Raw genomic sequence first — 21,006 nt, 5'->3', positions numbered from 1 at the left:
ACAGAACTGAATGAGACCTTGAGTATTACTGTTTTATTTGTTTATTTGTTTTGGGGTTGTTTTTTTTTGTATTTTTCTGAACTGAGAAGCAGAGATGCAGAGAGACAGACTCCTGCATGTGCTTGACCAGGATCCACCAGGCATGCCTATCAGGGGGCGATGCTCTGCCCTTCTGGGGCATTGCTCCATTGCAACCAGAGGCATTCTAAGTGCCAGAGGCAGAAGCCATGGAGCCATCTTCAGTGCCGGGGCCAACTTTGCTCCAATGGAGCGTTGGCTGTGGGAGGAGAAGAGAGAGAGAAAGGAGAAGGGAAGGGTAGAGAAGCAGAGAAGCGCTTGTCCTGTGTGCCCTGGTCAGGAATCGAACCTGGGACTTCCACATGCCGAGCCAACTCTCTACCATTGAGCCACCCTGCCAGGGCCTAGAGTATTTATGTTTTTTATTTAAGAAAAACAGAATGAAGCCCTGGCTGGGTACTCATTTGATTAAAGCATTGTACTGCTACACCAAAGTTGTGGGTTTGATTCCTGGTCAGGGTACATACAAGGATCAACCAATGAATGCATAAATAAGTGGAACAAAAAGTTGATATTTCTCTCTCTCTATCTTTATAATCCATCAATAAATAAAAGTTTTTAAAAAGTAAATGTGACACTGTAGGCTGATTTAAAATTATTAGTTTTGTGAGCAATGAGTTGAATCAGATATAGAATTTCTTATGGAGAGAATTTTTGGGGAGAACTTTCAAGATGAAGTGACTTTAGGGACTGCTGACCGTAGCTGCTGTACCTCTTACCACCACTAAGGCAAGTGGCGGTCATTCATGAAGTGAATTGGATACTTATTACAATACAGATAGTTTTAGGGGTGCCTCAAATTGAGGAGCAATTGTTAATCTTACTACATTATCTTTACGCTGTCCATTTATATATTTTAAGCTTTGAAAGCTTGTGTACAACATATTTCTAATATGTTTATTTGTGAGTATTACGTTAATTATGTAATTAAATTCTCTGTTCTGTATCATAGCAGTACAGAGTAAATTGAAGCTTCTCCCATACTTCTAACAAAATACAGTTTTCTTTATTCTACATCTCTTTATTCTAGTGGCAACATCTTAGAACCTTTTTTCACATGAAGAGGGAGGAACTGGTCAGTTTTTTATTGTTGTTTTTAATTTTTATTTGATTTTTTTTTTTTTTAGAGAAAGAGAGGAAGGGAGAGAAAGAGAGAGAAAGCTCTGTTTGTTGTTTCACTTATTTATGCGTTCATTGGTTAATCTTATGTGTGCCCTGACCGGGAACCAGACCTGTAACCTTGGCATCAGGGTGATGTTCCTAACCCACTGAGCTCCAGGCCAGGACTGGTTTTGTTTTTTCATGTTCTGCATCAGTTTTCCCAGAAGTATCCTTGTGTTTAATCAAGAATATTATTGATGTTTCTATATATGTGAGTAGCGTGTGGAGGTTGGGAGAAGGCAGAAAGCCTTTGAGTTAACCTGAATGGATTTGGGTGAAGTGTAATAGTTTAATAGTAGGGGAACTTCGCCCAATTTACCACTTGGCTGTGTCCCTAGCCCTTAAAAAAGTTTTTCCCCCCCACTGATTTGTTGTTCTACTTAGCTGTTCCATTTGGTTGTGCACTCATAGGTTGCTTCTCAGATGTGTCCTGATCCGGGATTGAACTTGCAGCCTCCCCATGCCATGACTCTGTTCCTTCCACTGTGCCGCCTGGCTAGGGCCCCTGTAGCCCTTTTTACATGTTAAAATACATTTATTGCTTTCAGTTAACCTGCTTATTCTAGGAATGTTAATTATTTTTAAGCGATTGCTTATATAGTTGGTAGCGTGGTACTTTGATGTGGTATTTTATCTTCTGGTAATATCTTGTATTTTCAGTTGATAAGCTCTATGAGCTCAGTAGCAGAGCACTGTCTCCCTTCCTTACTTCGCACCTTGTTTGACTGGTACAGACGTCAGAATGGGACTGAAGATGAATCTTATGAGTATAGGCCTCGGTCTAGCACAAAATCTAAGGGGTAAGTGGCTCATTTTTCACTGTTCTGCCTGGGATCGAAACACTTCCAATAAAGGGGGCAATGGTGGTATCCTCTGAAGATTGTAATTGTTTGGTTTCTAGTAAAGACATTGATTTCTTTTGTCATAAAGTGGTAGTAAGAGGATAGTCCAAACTTAAACTGTAAATCAGGAGAGGGTATCAGGTAAAGTAGGAGCAGCCGTACAGGTTGTGCAAAACCAAATTTCAGTAGTTGTGAGGAGCTTTAATAGTCATAGAAAAAAATTTAAAAATATTATTCCTGTGGTTTGTGAAGGGAAGCAGTGGTGGTGATACAAGAAGACTGTCAGAACCCTATACTATTTACCATGAGATCCTTTTCGATGCTCAAATCCTAGAACTTTTTCAAATACCTGAGGGAGATCATGGCTTTTAGTGAAACATCTGCTCGTGTTCAGATGATAGTCTCCAGTTTAGAAATGGACTGCAGTAGATGCCAGTGTGAATTTTCATGTTAAATTCTGAGAAAGTTACCTGGCGCTATATTTTCATCAGAAAAGTTATATTTTTGTTTCAGTTCTTAATACAAAGATAATGCTAATCAAATATGGAACAGGGTTATATTTTCTAAATGAAATTTGAAATATTTTTTTCTCTTATATTTTTGGATTTGATTTGGTTTCTGACATAATATAATGAAATGTGGGTATAAATTTCTAATGTACAAGAGAGATGGAACATGAGAACATGTAATATATACAATGGGTTATTAAGAACATTTGTACACTTGCTGTAAGGCACTGTACATATTGGGAACTCAGTGAATAATTGGAAGTACTGTATAACCAATACCTATCTTAAAATTTATATCCTAAGCACAGTCCTAATTTGGGATTCTTGTTTCAGGGATGAACAGCAACGTGAGAGAGATTATCTTCTTGAAAGGAGAGACTTAGCAGTAGATTTCATTTTTTGTTTAGTTTTAGTTGAAGTTCTAAAGCAGGTAAGCACTTCTATTTCTGCAAAGTCTGTATTTCTTATTCTTTTTTTCTTATTTTGCCTTCATGTTTCAGTTTCCTTATTTAAGATGTTATATCTAAAATTCTGGTGCACGTCAACTCCTGTAATTGAGTTACACCTGTTAAGTTGCCTGAGGCTTTCATCTCCTATACCTGTCACTTCTGTTCCTTTTACCTTTGTGAGCCATCCAAGACAGAAGTCATGTTAGCAAAGTGGGTTAAATACGGGCCTTTAGCTGCAAGTGCAGTATGCCTGTCATTCACCTCTTTTGGTCCTTTTTTACTTCCCCTTTCAAAGGCTTTCTTCGAAGCCCTCAAGCCTGCATTTCAACATGTAATAATTGTGCGGTAATAGTCGAGGCAGGGGGTGATTTCACATGGGTGAGACTGAATTGTCAAAGATGCCCCATATATTTCCAGCCCTGCACATTGTAGTGTTGAAAACATTTCGGAAATCTAAAAGGAAAATTGTATTTTGCACATTACAAGTTTGGACAGGGAGTTTACTTTGTAGTATAAAGTGGAATAGAACATATAATATGACAAACAGCACATGTAAGATATGAAAGTTAATAGTCTGTTTTTTGGACGTAGCCAATGTAAAAATATCTGAATTATGTAAGCATTTATAGTTCACCTTTGTTTTTGACAATGTCTGTAATCTGCAAATAAAAGTAATTTAAAATATGTAAAATAGATAAATGAGCTAATCAAATGTAAAATCACTTTAATATATATCCATCCTAAAGGTTTTTTAGTAAATATGGGAAAGAAATTTCTCCTGGGAGTTGTGCTTACAGGCCGGAGTTGCTTCTTGTGCTCTCTTGGTTTAGCTGGGCTCTTAAGACCCTGATGTAACTAGGGTTAAGAGGAGCTGGGACCAGACCTGGCTGCACACCGTGGGTAGACATTACTGGGGCTCACTGTGGTTGATCCCTGGCATCTCTTGTGAGCTCGGTGTAGCTCATTAGTTTGGTAACCAGCACTTGCACTTCTGCTTAGTTACATGTATAGTGTTTCGTCTTCCAGCAGGAGAAGCTGCACAGACCGTCGGGAGTGATCTGTCTGCATCATGCCTTTTCCCCTTTGCTTCTGCTGACATGATTCTGCTTAGAAATCAGTGTCTCCGCTCATCTGAAAGCTCTCCCTAATTACTGGCTTCAGAACTTCAACACAAAGGCAACCCCCTGGAGGTTTTTCTTTCTCCTCTGCTTCCTCTTCTGTCCTTTTCTCTCCTTCTCATCTTCATCCTCTTCCTCCAAAATAATCCAGATAGATATGCTAGAAGAAAAATCAGGATATGTAACCATAAGAATTCTTTCAGTGGGCTCATTTTTCAAGACTCCTCCACAAAATCCTTGGAGACTCATGGTTCACGCGGCTCAAGTGTGAGAAAGTGACTGACAGCTAATCTTGGATTTGGCTGTCGCTGCGTTGTTCCAACCTCTAGTTTCGTTTTCACTTACCCACGTCTCTGTTTTATCATTATGCTCATATCTTCATTCAAATGCACCCATCAAAGAATAAAATATATCACCAAGAACATAGATATACTTTATTTAAAAACCTGTAGTGGTTTTTTATTCTTTCCTAGTAAAAGGCATCTTTTTTAGCTTTTTTAAAACTATAAAACTACATAAAATGAAGTAAAAATCAATAGAACTTTCTGAAATATCATGAAAAACTAACCCAATTTTCTTTAGTGTCAAGCTGATGTAGGGTTCAATAGATCTAGAAAGCAATCAATGTAATACATCTTGAATTTAATAAGACTTTTACTTTGCCCCACATAATATACACATATTAAAATGTGATTTAAACAGTTCCGGAGCATTGAAGTATTGATATATGGTTGGTTCGGTCTTAAGGAGGAGTAAATCTTTCTTGTGGGTTAGTCCTTGACCTCATATATTGCAAATTATTTGTTTCTTGAGTAATTTGTTATGTCTTCAGTGATAATCACACTTGTTTAGAACTCTTCATAGTGCATAAAGACTCTATATCCTTTGTATCAGCTGGTCATTGTAACAAATTCTGGAGCTAGTCATGGCAGGCGTTTTCACCCCAGCTGTGCCATTTACTTGCTGTGTAACTTGGGCAAGTTATTATCTACTAACTCCTTTCTCCTCTCTAAAGGAGGGATGATAATAGTGCCATTTTTGTAGACTCATGGGAATTAAATACAGTGATGCCTGTTTGGGACATGGAAAGTGCCCAATAAATGTTATCTCATTTTCATTTTACAGTTGAAGAAATGATCTTAGTTGTAGTGACTTGCTGAAGACTATGAAGCTGGTTCATTTTATTACTCCAAGTTTTCTCCCTTTGATAATAAAAATAAAATATTTGAGCCTGACCTGTGGTGGCGCAGTGGATAAAGCGTCGACCTGGAAATGCTGAGGTTGCCGGTTCAAAACCCTGGGCTTGCCTGGTCAAGGCACATATGGGAGTTGATGCTTCCAGCTCCTCCCTCCTTCTCTCTCTCTGTCTCTCTCTCCTCTCTCTCTCTCTCTCTGTCTCTCCTCTCTAAAAATGAATAAATAAAATAAAAAAAATTAAAATAAAATATTTGATAAAGTCAGAGATGCAAAATTAGGTGAAATGGCCAGCCAGCATTCTGTGATATTAAAGTTTCAATCATAACAAGTTAGATGGAGGATTGAGATAGTATAAATGTGATGAAATTGGTGTGATTCACTGTGGGAACAATATTGGTTCAAGATATGGAGGACTAATTTCATTTTTTCAAGAAAGAAGAATAATTTTGGGGTCATAGCTGACTACAACTTTTAAAATCCACACTAAAAGCATGTTTAAACAGCAATATAGCATTTAGAAAGTTTGAAACAGTTTTCTTTTAATATTGAATTTTAGAGTATGTATTCATTGAAACAAAGATTAGAGAACCAGGTTTGTGAGTCATTTCAAGCTCTTGGCTTTGTCTTCTCAGTGCTGTTGTGAAGTATCAGAAGGTGGAATAGATCTTTAGGATTTAACATCACCATTTTAGGTGTTGACAAGCAGCTCTTAAAGTTATAGGATTATTTGTAATTTTGCGGAGGCATGAATTTATTCTCCTTTGTGTTGACAGCTGGTCTTTTAGGTAATGAATGAGTTTCACTGATACCCAGTATCCATATCTTAGCCTACTTTTGGTGTTTTTCACTTTTGTGATGTGATAAAAGCATTAAATTTTGGGAGGTGGTGGTAGGAATGGCCTTCAAATAAAACCTGGACATTCTTTAGGGTACATTCTTCTTGAATGTTCAAGTAGAATTAGTGCTGCTTCTAAAAATCACACAAATGATAGATTTGATAATTTTTTGATATTAGAGATGGGAATATTATTCCATGAAAGTAGAACCTTTTCTCTAAAGTACAATAGGATTCCCTCCAGTTTTTTGATTCAGTTTGGGGTGATATTTTTTGCTATTGAAAATAAGGGGAGAAATAGGGAGCTCAGAAATATCTGTGCATTCTGATAACATTCATTCTTTGAATAAAATTTTTTAGAGATTGTGCTCCCCCCCCAATTAAAGATAAAGATACATTTCTCCTTTCGCTTCTGTTTCTCTTCTAATGGGAAAAAATTGGAAGTTTTCCATACTTTTTCATTTACTAAATGCATCTTTATGTGGGCACACAGTACATCCTAGGGAAGCACACACTGACTTCAGGACTTCAGTTCCCTCACCTGTAAAAAAGGGACAAATATCTATCTTGCAAGGCTGTTAAAAGTATTGTAAATAATCCCAGCCAGGCACGAAGACACATAAAAAGGGTTGTTGGTGGCAGTAGTGGGATAGTTCTAAAGAGCACACACCATGGCTAAGTAGTGTCCCAGCTGTCATTGTTAGATCTAGGGCATAACTGGAGCAAATAAAGACTTCATTTAGGAGAAAGTCTAGGTTTAAGTCCCGTGTATTTTAGATCTCTGACCTAGAGCTCACCTCACATCTCTGTGAAGAAATCAACGTGTAAAACCACAACACAGTCGAGTAAGTAGGGCAGGAAAAGCTTAGTCCTGTAAAACGCAGTGGTGCATTATTGCAAGGTCACTGAAAGGTCTTGAGCCAGCCTGCTTGGGGAGCACTGTCAGTTCTGAAGTAAGTTCTGGGATCAGCAGCCTGAGACAAACATAGCCCGTCCCCTAGTGGTAGATGTCTTCTGTATTTTAACTATCAACAAGGTAATCACAGGACTGACTAGGAACACAGCAATGATTCCAGTAACTTCTTTGCTACCTTGGGGCCTATTTGTTTGACTTATTCCAGGGAACATGAAGCTGGGAGAATACATCTGTCTCCCTGCTTCCCTGATGGGCTCTGGCTCTTGGAACTTTTTCCCTACTAGGCCTTGTCCTCAATATCTAGTTCTTTTTGTCTCCCCTACATTCCCAGGAGGTAAGATTTTTGACCTGGTCCCTTTTGGAGAAGGTTGGGGAAGGTGAGAGGACAAAAATCAGTCTCTAATTGTAATACACCGGATTTTGCATTCTCTCAGAGCTGGTCAGTATAGGGGTCAGCTCTCTTACCTGCAAATGACAGGTGAGGAAGTGGGAACTTCCACAAGGATGATGCATAACTACTGAAAAGAGAAATCTTGGTTTGATTACACTAACCCAAAATCTATATGGTCTTTCTATACTTTTATCATTACAGTGAAGAAAATGTTTTTATTTATTGTGTAATGGTTTGGCTATAGTTTATAATTAATTGAACAGCTTGGTGTAGGTTTAAGGGAGCATTGTAGGGATACTGTTTTTAGTTTCTTCTTAATCTGAGAGAAATCGTGGGGTGCTCAGGGTACCAAGGAAAAGATTGCCATGCCTCTATTTCATTTATCAGCCTGTATTATTCTGAGATTCCTGTATTGATAAGAAGTGATTGTTACACTTTTGTAATAATTGGATGTGTTTGCCTATAAGAGATTGAAAAGCTTCTTGTAATTATCCAGTCAATCATAAAATTCTAGTTAAGTATCCCTAATGCTAGAGAAATTCTGGGTTTAAAATTTCAGATTACCAATGAGGGACAAAGGTTTACTATTCTACCAGCATCTCTGAATTCTTGAACTTTATTATGTAGAAAAAATTTAGTTTCTGCCCTATTGTTAACATGGGATTTAAATATCTCAGCTTCCACAAAGTAGTGAATAAAGTTCATTTCTTTCCTGTATCATTATGTTAATTTTGAAAGGTTCTCTGATATGTAGAAAGGTAGAGTTTGGATTACAGCTGCTTCCTAACTTGATCTTTATTTGATTTTGTGATAGAGCAGTATAAGAATCTCTCTCATAGTGCATTTTTTTCAAATTGGATTTCAGGTACAGGCCTTTAGGACAGTCCAGTTTCTAGGAAATGTGAGACAAATGCTCTTTCTCACCCTTCTGTAGTCAACAATACATACTGAGCCACTTAGCCACGGTGAGGCCATAGTACAGGCACTGAGCTTGCAGTAAGGCTTCATTCAGCAGGAGCCTTTGACAGCTGCGGCTGTTGCCGTGCCTCCTTCTGCTTGGCACAGTGCTTTACAAGGTCTGCCAGTGTTCTCAGTGTGTGGGTTTAGTCACCTTCTCAGCGAGATGAATAAATAGAAGGGAATAGTTACTTATTAGAAATTTTGTCCCTTATTACAATTTGTGTAATTATGTTTCTCTGATGTCTCTCATATTTACTAGTTTAGAATTAGTTACTGGTCATTATTCAGGACTAAATTCATTCTCCTCCTAGTACATTGGTTTTCCTTTGTAAGAAATGCATTATCTTTTTTTAAGGTTTTATTTATTGATTTTACAGAGAGAGGAGAGGGACAGGGAGTGAGAAGTACCAACCCATAGTTGCTTTGCTTCAGTTGTTCAGTGGTTGTTCTTGTATGTGCCTTGACCAGACCGGACAAGCCCAGGGTTTTGAACTGGCCACCTCAACATACCAGGTTGGCACTTTATCTACTTGCCACCACAGGCCATGCACATTATCTTATTTTAAATAGCTCTCCTTCAAATCCTCAAGAAATAGATTTTCAGCTAAATTCTTAGAGAAATACTATCTTTTAGAAAAAAGGAAGATTGTCAGATTAGTAATAGAGCATATCATGAGAATTAAAATTACTATTGATTTAATTTGTTAAAATGATAAGACTACTCATAAAAGATTTCTAATCTAGTTAGTTCTTATTTGATTTTTTTTTAATTCCAGATTCCTGTTCATCCTGTGCCCGATCCCTTAGTTCATGAAGTTCTAAACTTAGCTTTCAAGCACTTTAAACATAAGGAAGGGTAAGTAAAATACTAACTTTGGATTGTTGCTTTACTCTGTGGTCTGGGTTTAGACTGTTTAAATGTACTTTGCACTCTCATCAATCATTTGTTTTTAGTGTCCAGAACAATTGCCTTCTTCTTTTTTTTTGAATTCATACAAAATACTTCTAGGAACGATTTTATAAAAATAATTCTGAAAACCATTGATTGGATTTATGAGAATCAGAACGTTAAATTTCATGGCAAATTAACATCTAGAGATAGGAGAAAAATTATGTGGTTTTTATTATCCTATAAAGGAATCCTCAGAAAATTTTACAATACTCAATTAAGAAAGTTTTAGATTTATTAAGAGAGTTTGTAGAAAATTTTAATGAATAATACATTTGTTCTCTCGTTATTTTAGATATTCAGGAACCAACACTGGGAATGTGCACATTATTGCAGATTTGTATGCGGAGGTGATAGGAGTTCTGACCCAATCCAAGTAAGTCTCCCTGATTTTGATTTCTGCTTTCTTTTTGGAATGCTTTATTACCAATGTAATAGACACTGACAGTTTTAAACCAACTATATTTTTTATAGAGTCTTGTGAAATCTGTTCCATCTTTTATTACTAAGCTGCTCTGTTCCTTAGAAGATTTTGAAATAGCACCCATACTTTCATATCACAACTCGTTTTCACTTGGGGGGTTCCATAAAAATCTGAATTGAGGAAGTCAGAAATTGCCAAGAGTAGTCAGAATATTACCTTATTTCCTATGTTTAACAATTCTATGGAAGCATTTTAAAAAACTCTTCTTTTTAGACCTTTACAGAGCTAGTAATTACTTTTAATACTTTCCAGTTGAGTGCTTTTATTTCCGAGATAGCAATGCAGTCTCTTCCCTGTCGTCATCTGTTAATACTAACCAGAGTTTTGAATAGATAGAAGGGATACCTAAAAGGAAAGATAAAAGATACTAGGTTACTCCGTGAAAAGTGTTCTTCGTTAGGCATCATACTCATTGAGTTGTATTGAACCATCATTATAGTTAACACTAAAAAGATGTTTGTCTTTAGTATTTTATTTTATTTTATTTTTTTGTATTTTTCTGAAGCTGGAAACGAGGAGAGACAGTCAGACAGACTCCCGCATGTGCCCGACCGGGATCCACCTGGCGCACCCGACCGGGATCCACCCGGCACGCCCACCAGGGGGCTTCGCTCTGCCGAGACCAGAGCCACTCTAGCGCCTGGGGCAGAGGCCAAGAAGCCATCCCCAGCGCCCGGGCCATCTTTGCTCCAATGGAGCCTTGGCTGCGGGAGGGGAAGAGAGAGACAGAGAGGAAGGGGGAGGGTGGAGAAGCAAATGGGTGCTTCTCCTATGTGCCCTGGCCGGGAATCGAACCCGGTCCCCCGCACGCCAGGCTGACGCTCTACCGCTGAGCCAACCGGCCAGGGCCTGTCTTTAGTATTTTATGTGTGCTCTAAAGACTATGGAAGATTTTGAATTTCCTTTGTTGCTACTGGGAAATTTATAAAGTAAAAAGTATCAATTCAGATTTTTGTGGGTGTCATTTCAATAGTCTTTGGCCCTAAAATCATCATTAGAAACCTTTCTAGCCTGACCTGTGGTGGTGCAGTGGATCAAGCGTCAACCTAAAATGCTGAGGTCGCCAATTCAAAACCCTGGGCTTGCCTGGTCAAGGCACATATGGGAGTTGATGCTTCCTGCTCTTCCCCCTCTTCTCTCTCTCTCTCTCTCTCTTTCTCTCTCTGTCTCTCTTCTCTAAAATGAATAAATAAATAAAAATATTTTTTTAAAAAAACTTTTCTAAATTCTAAGAAGGCAAGCATTGTTAATGCTTAGTGGTTTAGATTTTATATTAAGTAATGTATTTTATTTGGTATATTTTTTGTAGTACACTAGGCACCCTTGCATAACCAATGCTGTAGAACTTAGAACACAGTTTTAGTAATAATATCTTAATATCTCATTTATATTTAATTAATAAAGAATTCCTGTCTAGGAATTACAGGCACTAAAGCATAGACAAAAGCAATGATGTATTATTTTTATGATATAATAGTTCATGATTTTAAAATTTTTATAAAAAATGAATTTCTAATTAGGAATACAGATTAGAAATTCCAAATAATACATTAGCAAGCTGGATCTAGAAGAACATTGCATCACCACTGAATTATTTCTAAGATGCTAAAGATGATAAATCCAAATGGCCAAGTAAATTTATGAAATAACACTTACCCTCATTGGTCACTTAGAGCAATGTTGAGGTGTTTTTGACCCATACACATAATGAGCATGGAAGGAAATGCGCATTGAGGTTAGGCTGAGGGCACTGGCGTCTGAGGGGGCAGGTGGAGGGATGGGAAAGGGGAGGAGCAGAGGGAAAAGGCTGGGAGCTGTATTACCGTCTATGCATTCCCTTTGACTGTAGTGACTAATAATTATGATGAGAAATTTAATAAAAGAAAAAATCCTTGGATTCCCCTATTATTGTAATGGCCTTAAAAATTGGAGACACTCTCTGATTTACATGTGGAAGTTTTATAGGTGGGTTATTTGGTCTTATTTTCATTATGATTATTATCATGTGTTAATGGTGCTGCATCAACAATTATGTATATAGGGATAAAGAAGTCCTATTATTCCTTTTGATTTCAACCTTAAATAACATGTAGGAAATTAGTGTTTTTAACTCAGGAAATTATGTGTCTATGTGCATTAAAGGTTTCAAGCTGTGAGGAAGAAGTTCATGACAGAATTAAAAGAATTGCGGCTAAAGGAACAAAGTCCACATGTGGTACAAAGTGTCATCAGCTTAATAATGGGAATGAAATTTTTCCGAGTGAAAATGTATCCTGTAGAAGATTTTGAAGCATCATTTCAGTTTATGCAGGTGATATACTTTCCCAGTTGTCGAGATTTAGCCTCACAGTGGCTTTTCTTGCTCTTTCTTCATGAATTTTAAAATGAAATAAAATATAAATATATATAAATTAATGACAACATTATTCTTTATTCCAGTTTTTAAATTGTCACAAGTATAAATTAACTTTCTTTTTCAATTTAAGCATGTTTTGACCATAACTTTTTGGTGAAATTGCAATATTTACAAAATGATTGTGATATTAAAACTTCTTTAATCTTCCTCTTTTGTTAATCTAATGTATTCCTTCCCACTCCCTGCCAGGAATGTGCTCAGTATTTCTTAGAAGTAAAAGATAAAGATATAAAACATGCACTTGCTGGTTTGTTTGTGGAGATTCTTATACCTGTAGCTGCTGTAAGTATATTTATTTTTATATTTTAAAAATACCTTTTTATTAAAGAAGTTGCTACATGAAATATTCTTACTCTCTGGTAATCTAATAGACAATTAAGTAGAGACTTTGACTGTAACATAGGTATAGGGAAAATGGTTACTAGACAAATAGTAGAAGAGCATCCATCAGTCTTTTAATTAAAAGAAGCCCTCAAGATTCAGTTAGGAGTGCTCAGAATTTGCAGATGGCAGTCATGGTCGCCTCAAGTGGCTCAATATAACCTGCTGCATTTAATTATGGCTTTTGCTCCTTACAAAAATGACACCATTTTAGTGGCTTCTGAAGAATTTAAAAGTGCTGTGACATACATCTTGGAATATACAGGACTGTCTTAGTTTTACACGTTCTGTTCTGTAGTTGCCGTGACATTCATCGTACTTATCAAAATATGTATTCTGCATTATTTAGAAAATATGATTGCAGTAACTTCTAGGGAAGCAGATTTATAGAAACTTTCCTTGGTATAAATGTAGTGTGTTATTCAATAACTAATTTTGCAGATACTAGTAATAAAAACTCTATGGTAATGAAATTTATAGCATGCTATAAATAGATTTTTTTTGTTTCCTGGTCTCCATTCGCCCCCCCTATCCCCACTCAGTTTTTCTGTGTGGTATATGTCATATGCTGTATTCATTTTCAGTATACTGCATATTGGTATCTAAGTGATTCATATATGTATATAATATATAAATGCATGCATATATAGATATTTTTGAGATTTATGAAGGTAAAATTGGCATATAAATTACACAGACTTAAAGTATACAATTTGACATATGTATATGCCCATGAAACCATCACCACACTCAAGATAATGTACATATCTGTTACACTCTAAAAGATTCCTCATGTTCGCCTGACCAGGCGGTGGCGCAGTGGATAGAGCGTCGGACTGGGATGCGGAAGACCCAGGTTTGAGACCCTGAGGTCGCCAGCTTGAGCATGAGCTCATCTGGGTTGAGCAAAAGAAAAGCTCACCAGCTTGGACCTAAGGCCCCTGAGTAAGGGGTCACTCAGTCTGCAGAAGGCCCACAGTCAAGGCACATATGAGAAAGCAATCAATGAACAACTAAGGTGTCTCAATGAGAAACTGATGATTGATGTTTCTCATCTCTCTCCATTCCTGTCTGTCTGTCCCTATCTATCCCTCTCTCTGACTCTCTCTCTGTCCCCGTAAAAAAAACAAAAAACAAACAAACAAAAAAAAGAGATTCCTCGTGTTCCTTTTTAATACCCACCTTCATTCACTGCATCTCAGTTCTCAAGCAACTGTTGACCTTCTTTCAATTTCTCCATATTAGTTTTGGGTTTCCTAGAATTTGGGCTCTGTTGACTAATGAGTTTGCCGACCACTGACATAGTCAATTAAAAAAATTGCTGGAATTCAAATTGGGATTACTTTACATTAATAAATGGTAGGACAGACATCTTAATATTGATTCTTGTGATTCATTAGCATAGATAGCATCTTTCTCCTTTTACTTAGGTCTTCACTTTCTGTCAACAATGTTTTATAGTTTTATAGTACAGACCTTGAACATATTTTGTTAAATTTATCAGAGGCATTTCTTATTTTTATACTATTGTAAATGCCATTGTTTTAAGGTTTCATTGTCCAGGTGTTCAAAATATTTTTCAATGTGTATACTTTATTTTTGCCTTATTGCACTGATGAGGACTTTTTAGTACAGATAAAAATAATGAGAACAGACTTCCTTGTCTCATACCTGAGGGCTGAAGTCATCAGCTTTACCCAATAGGAATGGTGTTACTTGTAGGTTTTTCATAGATGGCCTTTTATCATATTGGGGAAATTTATTTCCATTTTTAATTTTTGAAGAGTGTTTTTCAGGAATAAATTTTGGATTTTGTTAAATATTTCCCTCACCCGTTTGTTGAAATAATCATATGGTTTTTCTTTTATGTTTGATAATATAATATATATTGAATTATATTAATTATTGAATCAATCTTACATTTCTGGGGTTAAACTCTTGATCATGATATGATTTTTTATTGAGAATTTTTGCACCTATCTGTGTTCATGGGGGCTCTTTATCTGTGGTTTTCTTTTCTTGTAATGGCTTTTTTTTGGGTTTTAATATCAAGGTAATATAGGAAGAGGAGTTTGTGCAGAATTGGCTTTATGTCTTTCTTTAGACTTGGGTAGAATATACTAATAAATTCCCTTGGCCTGGAATTTTTCTTGTTGGAACCTTTTTAACTACCAGATAATTTTCTTCAAAAGACAGGTTTGCTCATACTGTTTCTTCTTGAGGGAGCTTTCACATCTTTCTGGGGGATTTACCCATTTCTAAGGGAGTTATCAAATTTATTGGAATAAAGTTGGTCATCATATTCCCTTATTTTCTTTAAGTATCTGTAGGGTCTGTAGTGACCTATTCCATTCCAAATATTGGTAAGTTGTGACTTTTCTTTTTTCCTGGTCTGTCTGGATTGAGGTTTATTAATTTTATTGATCATCCCAAAGAACTGGCTTTTGACTTTATTGATGTTCTCTTTTTTTCAGTTTCTATTTCACTGATTTCTTTTTTTTTTTTTTTTTTTGTATTTTTCTGAAGCTGGAAACGGGGAGAGACAGTCAGACAGACTCCCGCATGCGCCTGACCGGGATCCACCCGGCACGCCCATCAGAGGCTACGCTCTGTCCCTCCAGGGCGTCGCCCTGCTGCGACCAGAGCCACTCCAGCGCCTGGGGCAGAGGCCAAGGAGCCATCCCCAGCGCCCGGGCCATCTTTGCTCCAATGGAGCCCCGGCTGTGGGAGGGGAAGAGAGAGACAGAGAGGAAGGAGGGAGGGGGGGTGTGGAGAAGCAAATGGGCGCTTCTCCTATGTGCCCTGGCCAGAAATCGAACCCAGGTCCCCCGCATGCCAGGCCGACGCTCTACCGCTGAGCCAACCGGCCAGGGCCTATTTCACTGATTTCTGCTTGGATTTTTATTATTTCCTTTCTTTTACTTATATTTTGGCTTTATTTTGCTCTTTAGTTTTCTAGTTTCTTAAGGTGGAAGCTGAGGTCATCCAAACCTTTCCTGGTTTCTAGTAATAGCATTTAATGCTATATATTTCCTTCAAGCACTTCTAAAGTGGTCTGAAGGTTGCACTCACAAATTTTGATATCTTATATTTTCATAAAACTCAAAAATCCTTTTTAATGCTCCTTATGAAGTCCATGGGCAATTTAAAAGCATATCATTTAGTTTCTAAATATTTGGGGCTATTCCTAGAGATCTTTAGGTTATTCATTTTTAATTTGTGGTCAGAAGACATACTTTGTAAGACTTGAATCCCATTGAATACATTTTTTTAAGGCCAGAATATCATTTATCTTGATGAATGTTCCATGTTCACTTGAAAAGACTGCATGTACTGCTGCTATTGGATAGAATGTTTTATAAAGATTAATTAGGTCCAAGTTGGTTGATAATATTCATCTCTGATAACCTTGTCATTTCCTATCTCCTTGTTCTGTCTATTATTGAGAGAGGAGTATTGAAATCTGACTTTAACTGACTATAGATTTGTCTGTTTCTCTTTGTGGTTCTATCAGTTTCTGCTTTGTATGTTTTTTATTAGGCAAATAAGTGTTTAGAATTGTTATATCCTTTAAATTGACACTTGTATTGTTTGATTATATATCTTTTTCCATTTCTTTACTTTTATGTACATATGTTTTTATATTTAAAATACTTTTTTTTTTTGTAGACAAGACATGTTTGGGTCTTTTTTATCCAGTCTGACGATCTCTTACTTTTAATTAGAGACCACCTAAATTTAATATGATCATTGATACAGTTATTTTAAATATCTTCTGATTATATGTTTTATTTTCCCATCTGTTCCTTGTTTTCTTCTTTGTCTTCATCCTTTTTTATAACCGAACAATTTTAGCTTTCATTTTTAACACTGAACTTTTGGATTTCTAATCTGTATGGTCATATGAATTGGTTGTGCCATTCAGGTCCTATCTTTATAACATGTTTAGAAAAGGTAGACAGGAAATTATAAGAAAACTTAAAAAATTTAAATATTAATGGCAAGTGATTGGCATGATTTTTTTTTTACCTGTTATATCTTTGAAGATTTTTTAAAATGGGTACAAATTTGATTTATAGTTTTGCAAGTAGTTTGAGTCAAATAACTCCCCACCCCCAGTTTTTGGCTCTGTGAAGTAGGTTCATTTTATCAAAAAGAAAACAGACTAATTTATAAAACCATGCCAGCTTTAGTCTTTTATCATTAGTACATGTATTCTTATTTCTTTTCCTAGAAATGTTTTTTATTCCTTCTTGTTCATGCCATTTGTCGTTTGTGTTTCCCCCTTGTCTAACAATATGTTTTTTGTCAGATGTTGAGCTAAGATTAGGATATAATTTTTAAGGTAATTCATTAAGAGGAGCCAGTTGTAGGAAATAAGACCTTGACAATGCCCCATTATTACTTGTTGCTTAATTCTTCTTTTATGCCATATTTGCTTCTGTGGTTTATTAGTTTGCTAGGGCAACCTTAACAAAATCCCACATACTAGGTGTCTTAAACAACAAAAAATTATTGTCTTACAGATTCTGTTCCCTGCCTTTGCCTAGCAATGGTGGTTTACTGACAATCTTTGGCATTACTTGTCTTCTGGAAGCCTGAGCCCAGTCCATGCATTCATGTTTACATAGTGTTTTTCTTATGTGCTTGTCTGTGTCCAAATTTCCTCCCCCCCCCCCTTTTTTTTTCCTTTTTTTTACTGAAGCTGGAAACGGGGAGAGACAGTCAGACAGACTCCCGCATGCGCCCTACCGGGATCTACCCAGCACGCCCACCAGGGGCGATGCTCTGCCCCTCCGGGGCGTCGCTCTGCCGCGACCAGAGCCACTCTAGCGCCTGGGGCAGAGGCCAAGGAGCCATCCCCAGCACCCGGGCCATCTTTGCTCCAATGGAGCCTTGGCTGCGGGAGGGGAAGAGAGAGACAGAGAGGAAGGGGGAGGGGGAGTGGAGAAGCAAATGGGCGCTTCTCCTATGTGCCCTGGCCGGGAATCGAACCTGGATCCCCCCGCACGCCAGGCCGATGCTCTACCACTGAGCCAACCGGCCAGGGCCAAATTTCCTCCCTTTTGATGATACCATTCATGTTAGAATAGCCCCTACCCCTGGTATGAACTCATCCTAACTCCAGTACTTGCTCACAAAAATTAGGGAATGAGGAAACGTGCAGATACTTCAGTACTTTAAGCCTTTTGTATAGTGCATTTTCACCAATGAGGTAAAAGTTGGTTTTGCATCTCATTTTCATAATCAAACAACTTTCTTTGACTTGTCATTTGCTTTTCTGACGTTCTTGTTTAATAAAAAAATAAATCAAATGCTTCTTTTTTTTATCGCTTCATACTCATTTTGAAATATCCTCTAATTTTTTCTGAGCAGTATAGTTATATCTACATTAACCTATTTTGAAATAAGGTAACACCCAATATTATGAGGTATGTGGGGGTTAGGACTTCAGCAAAGGAATTTGGGGTGAGGGGGGTTATGACACAGTCTATTCCATAACAACAGCCTCTCCACAGAGTCAGTTCTGCCTGGAATATTCTTGCCTCTCAAATAACCTCTCTTCCCCTTTACCTGGTTGGACTCTACTTATTCATTTATCGTATGTATGGCGTGCTTTCTTTGTGTCAGGGCCTTTTCTATGTACAGGGGATGCAAAGGTAGAAAAGACTCCCTGATCCTATAGAATTTGCTTCTGAGGAAAACACAATAAACTTATATGTAAACCTATATAGAATGCAGATGGTAGTAAGTGCAGCGGACAGATGTTAAGCTGGGTGGGGATAAGAATTGCTAAAATGGTAAGGGAGTTGAAATTTTAAATAGAGTGATCAGGAAAGATCACTGCCTTAAGAGAGATGCTGACAACTGAGTGGAAACTAAAGGAATGAAGGAGTAAGGCTATATATGGGGGAAGAGCGTCTTAGGTGGAAGAAACTAGTAGTGATGTCCTGAATCAAGAGCATGCATGCTGTGTTCTCGGAACAGCAAGGAAGCTAGTTAGTGCGACTGGGTCGCAGCACAGGTGGGGCAGAAGAGTGGGAGACAAGGCCAGAGGGGTTCAGTGGGAGGCTATTGCAATATTTCAGGCAAGAGACACTGGATTCACCTTAGATGTGTCTTGTGAGGTTTTTCCATAGGGGCCCCGTTCTGACCGCTCCAAGACCACAGAGAATTTTTGTTTCCTCTTACAGCATCTGTTATACCACCTGTTCGTTTGCCTACGTTCCCTGCTTGTTCGCTTAGGGCAGGGACCACCTTTATCTTATTTACTTAACTTTTGGTTGGTTGGCACATTATAGTACTGTACTTCAATGAGATCCTCAGTGAATTATTAACCAGTCTCAAACCTTACAGAATGTTCTTGTAGTTTGATCAAACGTTTGTAATCATTTTCTTACTTTTTTCATTCTCTTTTTACCTAGGCTGTTAAAAATGAAGTGAATGTTCCCTGTTTGAAAAATTTTGTGGAGATGCTTTATCAGACTACTTTTGAACTGAGCTCCAGAAAGAAACATTCATTGGTATTGAGAAATATTTCAAATCTTTACATAGTTAATTAGGAGTTTTAGTAATTAATTTATGAATTCAGTGGAGATTTAAGAGAATTTTAAAAGTTGATATTGTTAAATATTCAGTGTCTAATGTGAGGGAAAATTTTATATATTTTCTCTTTTTTAAAGTTTTCTAGTCTTAACTTTGCTAGCTTTATATCTCATAGGTTATTCAGATTTCATTCTGGGTATTTGCCTGGCTTGACAGGTGCTTTAATGTGTTGCGATATGGGAAAGGTTGAATGTACTCTTACATTAAACTACAAATTCCTTTATTTTATATTATGATAAATTGCATTTTTAAATCATCAAATTATTTAGGAACCAGTGTCTTTCTAATTACATCTTTTCTACCCAGAGATTTTTTTTCCCTCCACATAACCTCCCATTTCATATAAATTTGAGGGACTTCTCTGTAAATTTTCATGCAACTTGGGGAAAGTTTGGAGAATTGGACAAATTCTTGAACACTTCAGGTAGAGCTGTAATGTTGATGATGATGATGATGATGATGATGATGATGATAAACATTGGGAAAGCGCCAGGCATTGAGCTAAGGGCTTTTTGCATCTTTTGTCTTACTTTAAATCTCACAACTTTGTAGAATATGTATGATTATTATTTTTCACTTAACATTTTAGTAAAGTGAGGCTTAGAGCTTGTAATGTATCCTCTCTGGCCTCAGACACCTGACTAATAGGAAGCTGAAACTTTAATGCCAGTCTGTCCTCTGATCCCAGGGCCCATGTTCATCACCACTGTACTGACTGAGGTCGTAATGACTCGAGGGGAAATAACAGCATGTTCTAACTGAGGGAGGGATGATACATGAATGAACTGTGCTTATAGAAAATTTGCCTCTATCATTCTCCCCTCCCCCTTTATCATTCTTTGTTAGACTACTCTATAAGATCATATTTCTTATTAGAAATGGGAAAGCTACATAAAGGTCTTTTAGTTTCCTTGTTTATGAGAATAAATGAAAATAATTTACAGGTCCAGTGTTTTTTTCATGGAAAGTATTAACTCTCTTTTATCTATTTTCTGTAGGCTCTGTATCCACTAATTACCTGCCTTTTATGTGTCAGTCAAAAGCAGTTTTTTTTAAATAACTGGCATATTTTCCTACAGAACTGTTTGTCACATTTAAAGGTAAGATGTGATTTCATTTCTGACCTGTAAATACTGACTGTAGTGTATTCTCTTATGCATATACATTGAAAAGTACATTATAGAACTTTCATTCTATTGGTATATTTGAATAGTTAATAGTTTACCAGCCTGACCAGGTGGTGGCGCAGTTGGACTGGGATGTGGAGGACCCAGGTTCAAGACCCTGAGGTTGCCAGCTTGAGCATGGGCTCTTCTGGTTTGATCAAGGCTCACCAGCTTGAGCCAAGGTCTCTGGCTTGAGCAAGGGGTCACTTGGTCTGCTGTAGCCCCTTGGTCAAGGCACATATGAGAAATCAATCAATGAACAACTAAGGAACCGCAATGAAGAATTGATGTTTCTCATTTCTCTCCCTTCCTGACTGTCCCTATCTGTCCCTCTCTCTGACTCCCCTGTCTCTGCACCACACACACACACACACACAAAATATATATATATATAGTTTACCATATTCCATTTCTTATCCATACTTCATTCCTTCTATAGGGACTCAATCATGTATAGACATGAAACTTTTGATTGAAAATTTGATTTGTCTTAGTGAATGTAGCATTGTGTATTGTTAATGATTGATGTTTTATATTAGTTAATAAAG

At 37.2% G+C, this 21,006-nt stretch overlaps 1 protein-coding gene across 6 annotated transcripts in view; it reads left to right on the top strand.

Annotated features, from left to right (window-relative positions):
- The window catches only part of FRYL (FRY like transcription coactivator), a 290,359-nt gene that overhangs the window by 159,004 nt on the left and 110,349 nt on the right, over positions 1 to 21,006 (top strand). For all 6 annotated transcript variants that reach the window (XR_010751659.1, XM_066386291.1, XM_066386290.1 and 3 more), the window contains 8 exons: positions 1,900 to 2,039; positions 2,924 to 3,020; positions 9,233 to 9,312; positions 9,701 to 9,781; positions 12,032 to 12,200; positions 12,495 to 12,587; positions 19,112 to 19,210; positions 20,291 to 20,392. Coding sequence is in view for 5 of the 6 variants with exons in the window: in XM_066386291.1 (XP_066242388.1) it covers positions 1,900 to 2,039; positions 2,924 to 3,020; positions 9,233 to 9,312; positions 9,701 to 9,781; positions 12,032 to 12,200; positions 12,495 to 12,587; positions 19,112 to 19,210; positions 20,291 to 20,392 (861 nt within the window). In the remaining variant the exon portion in view is untranslated. The remainder of the gene's footprint in view (positions 1 to 1,899; positions 2,040 to 2,923; positions 3,021 to 9,232; positions 9,313 to 9,700; positions 9,782 to 12,031; positions 12,201 to 12,494; positions 12,588 to 19,111; positions 19,211 to 20,290; positions 20,393 to 21,006) is intronic.

This window comes from Saccopteryx leptura, chromosome 5 (assembly GCF_036850995.1).
Source record: "Saccopteryx leptura isolate mSacLep1 chromosome 5, mSacLep1_pri_phased_curated, whole genome shotgun sequence".
In the NCBI taxonomy this organism is placed as follows: Eukaryota; Metazoa; Chordata; class Mammalia; order Chiroptera; family Emballonuridae; genus Saccopteryx; species Saccopteryx leptura.
Note: the sequence above shows the minus strand (reverse complement) of the source record. Positions and strands in the feature narration are given on the sequence as shown.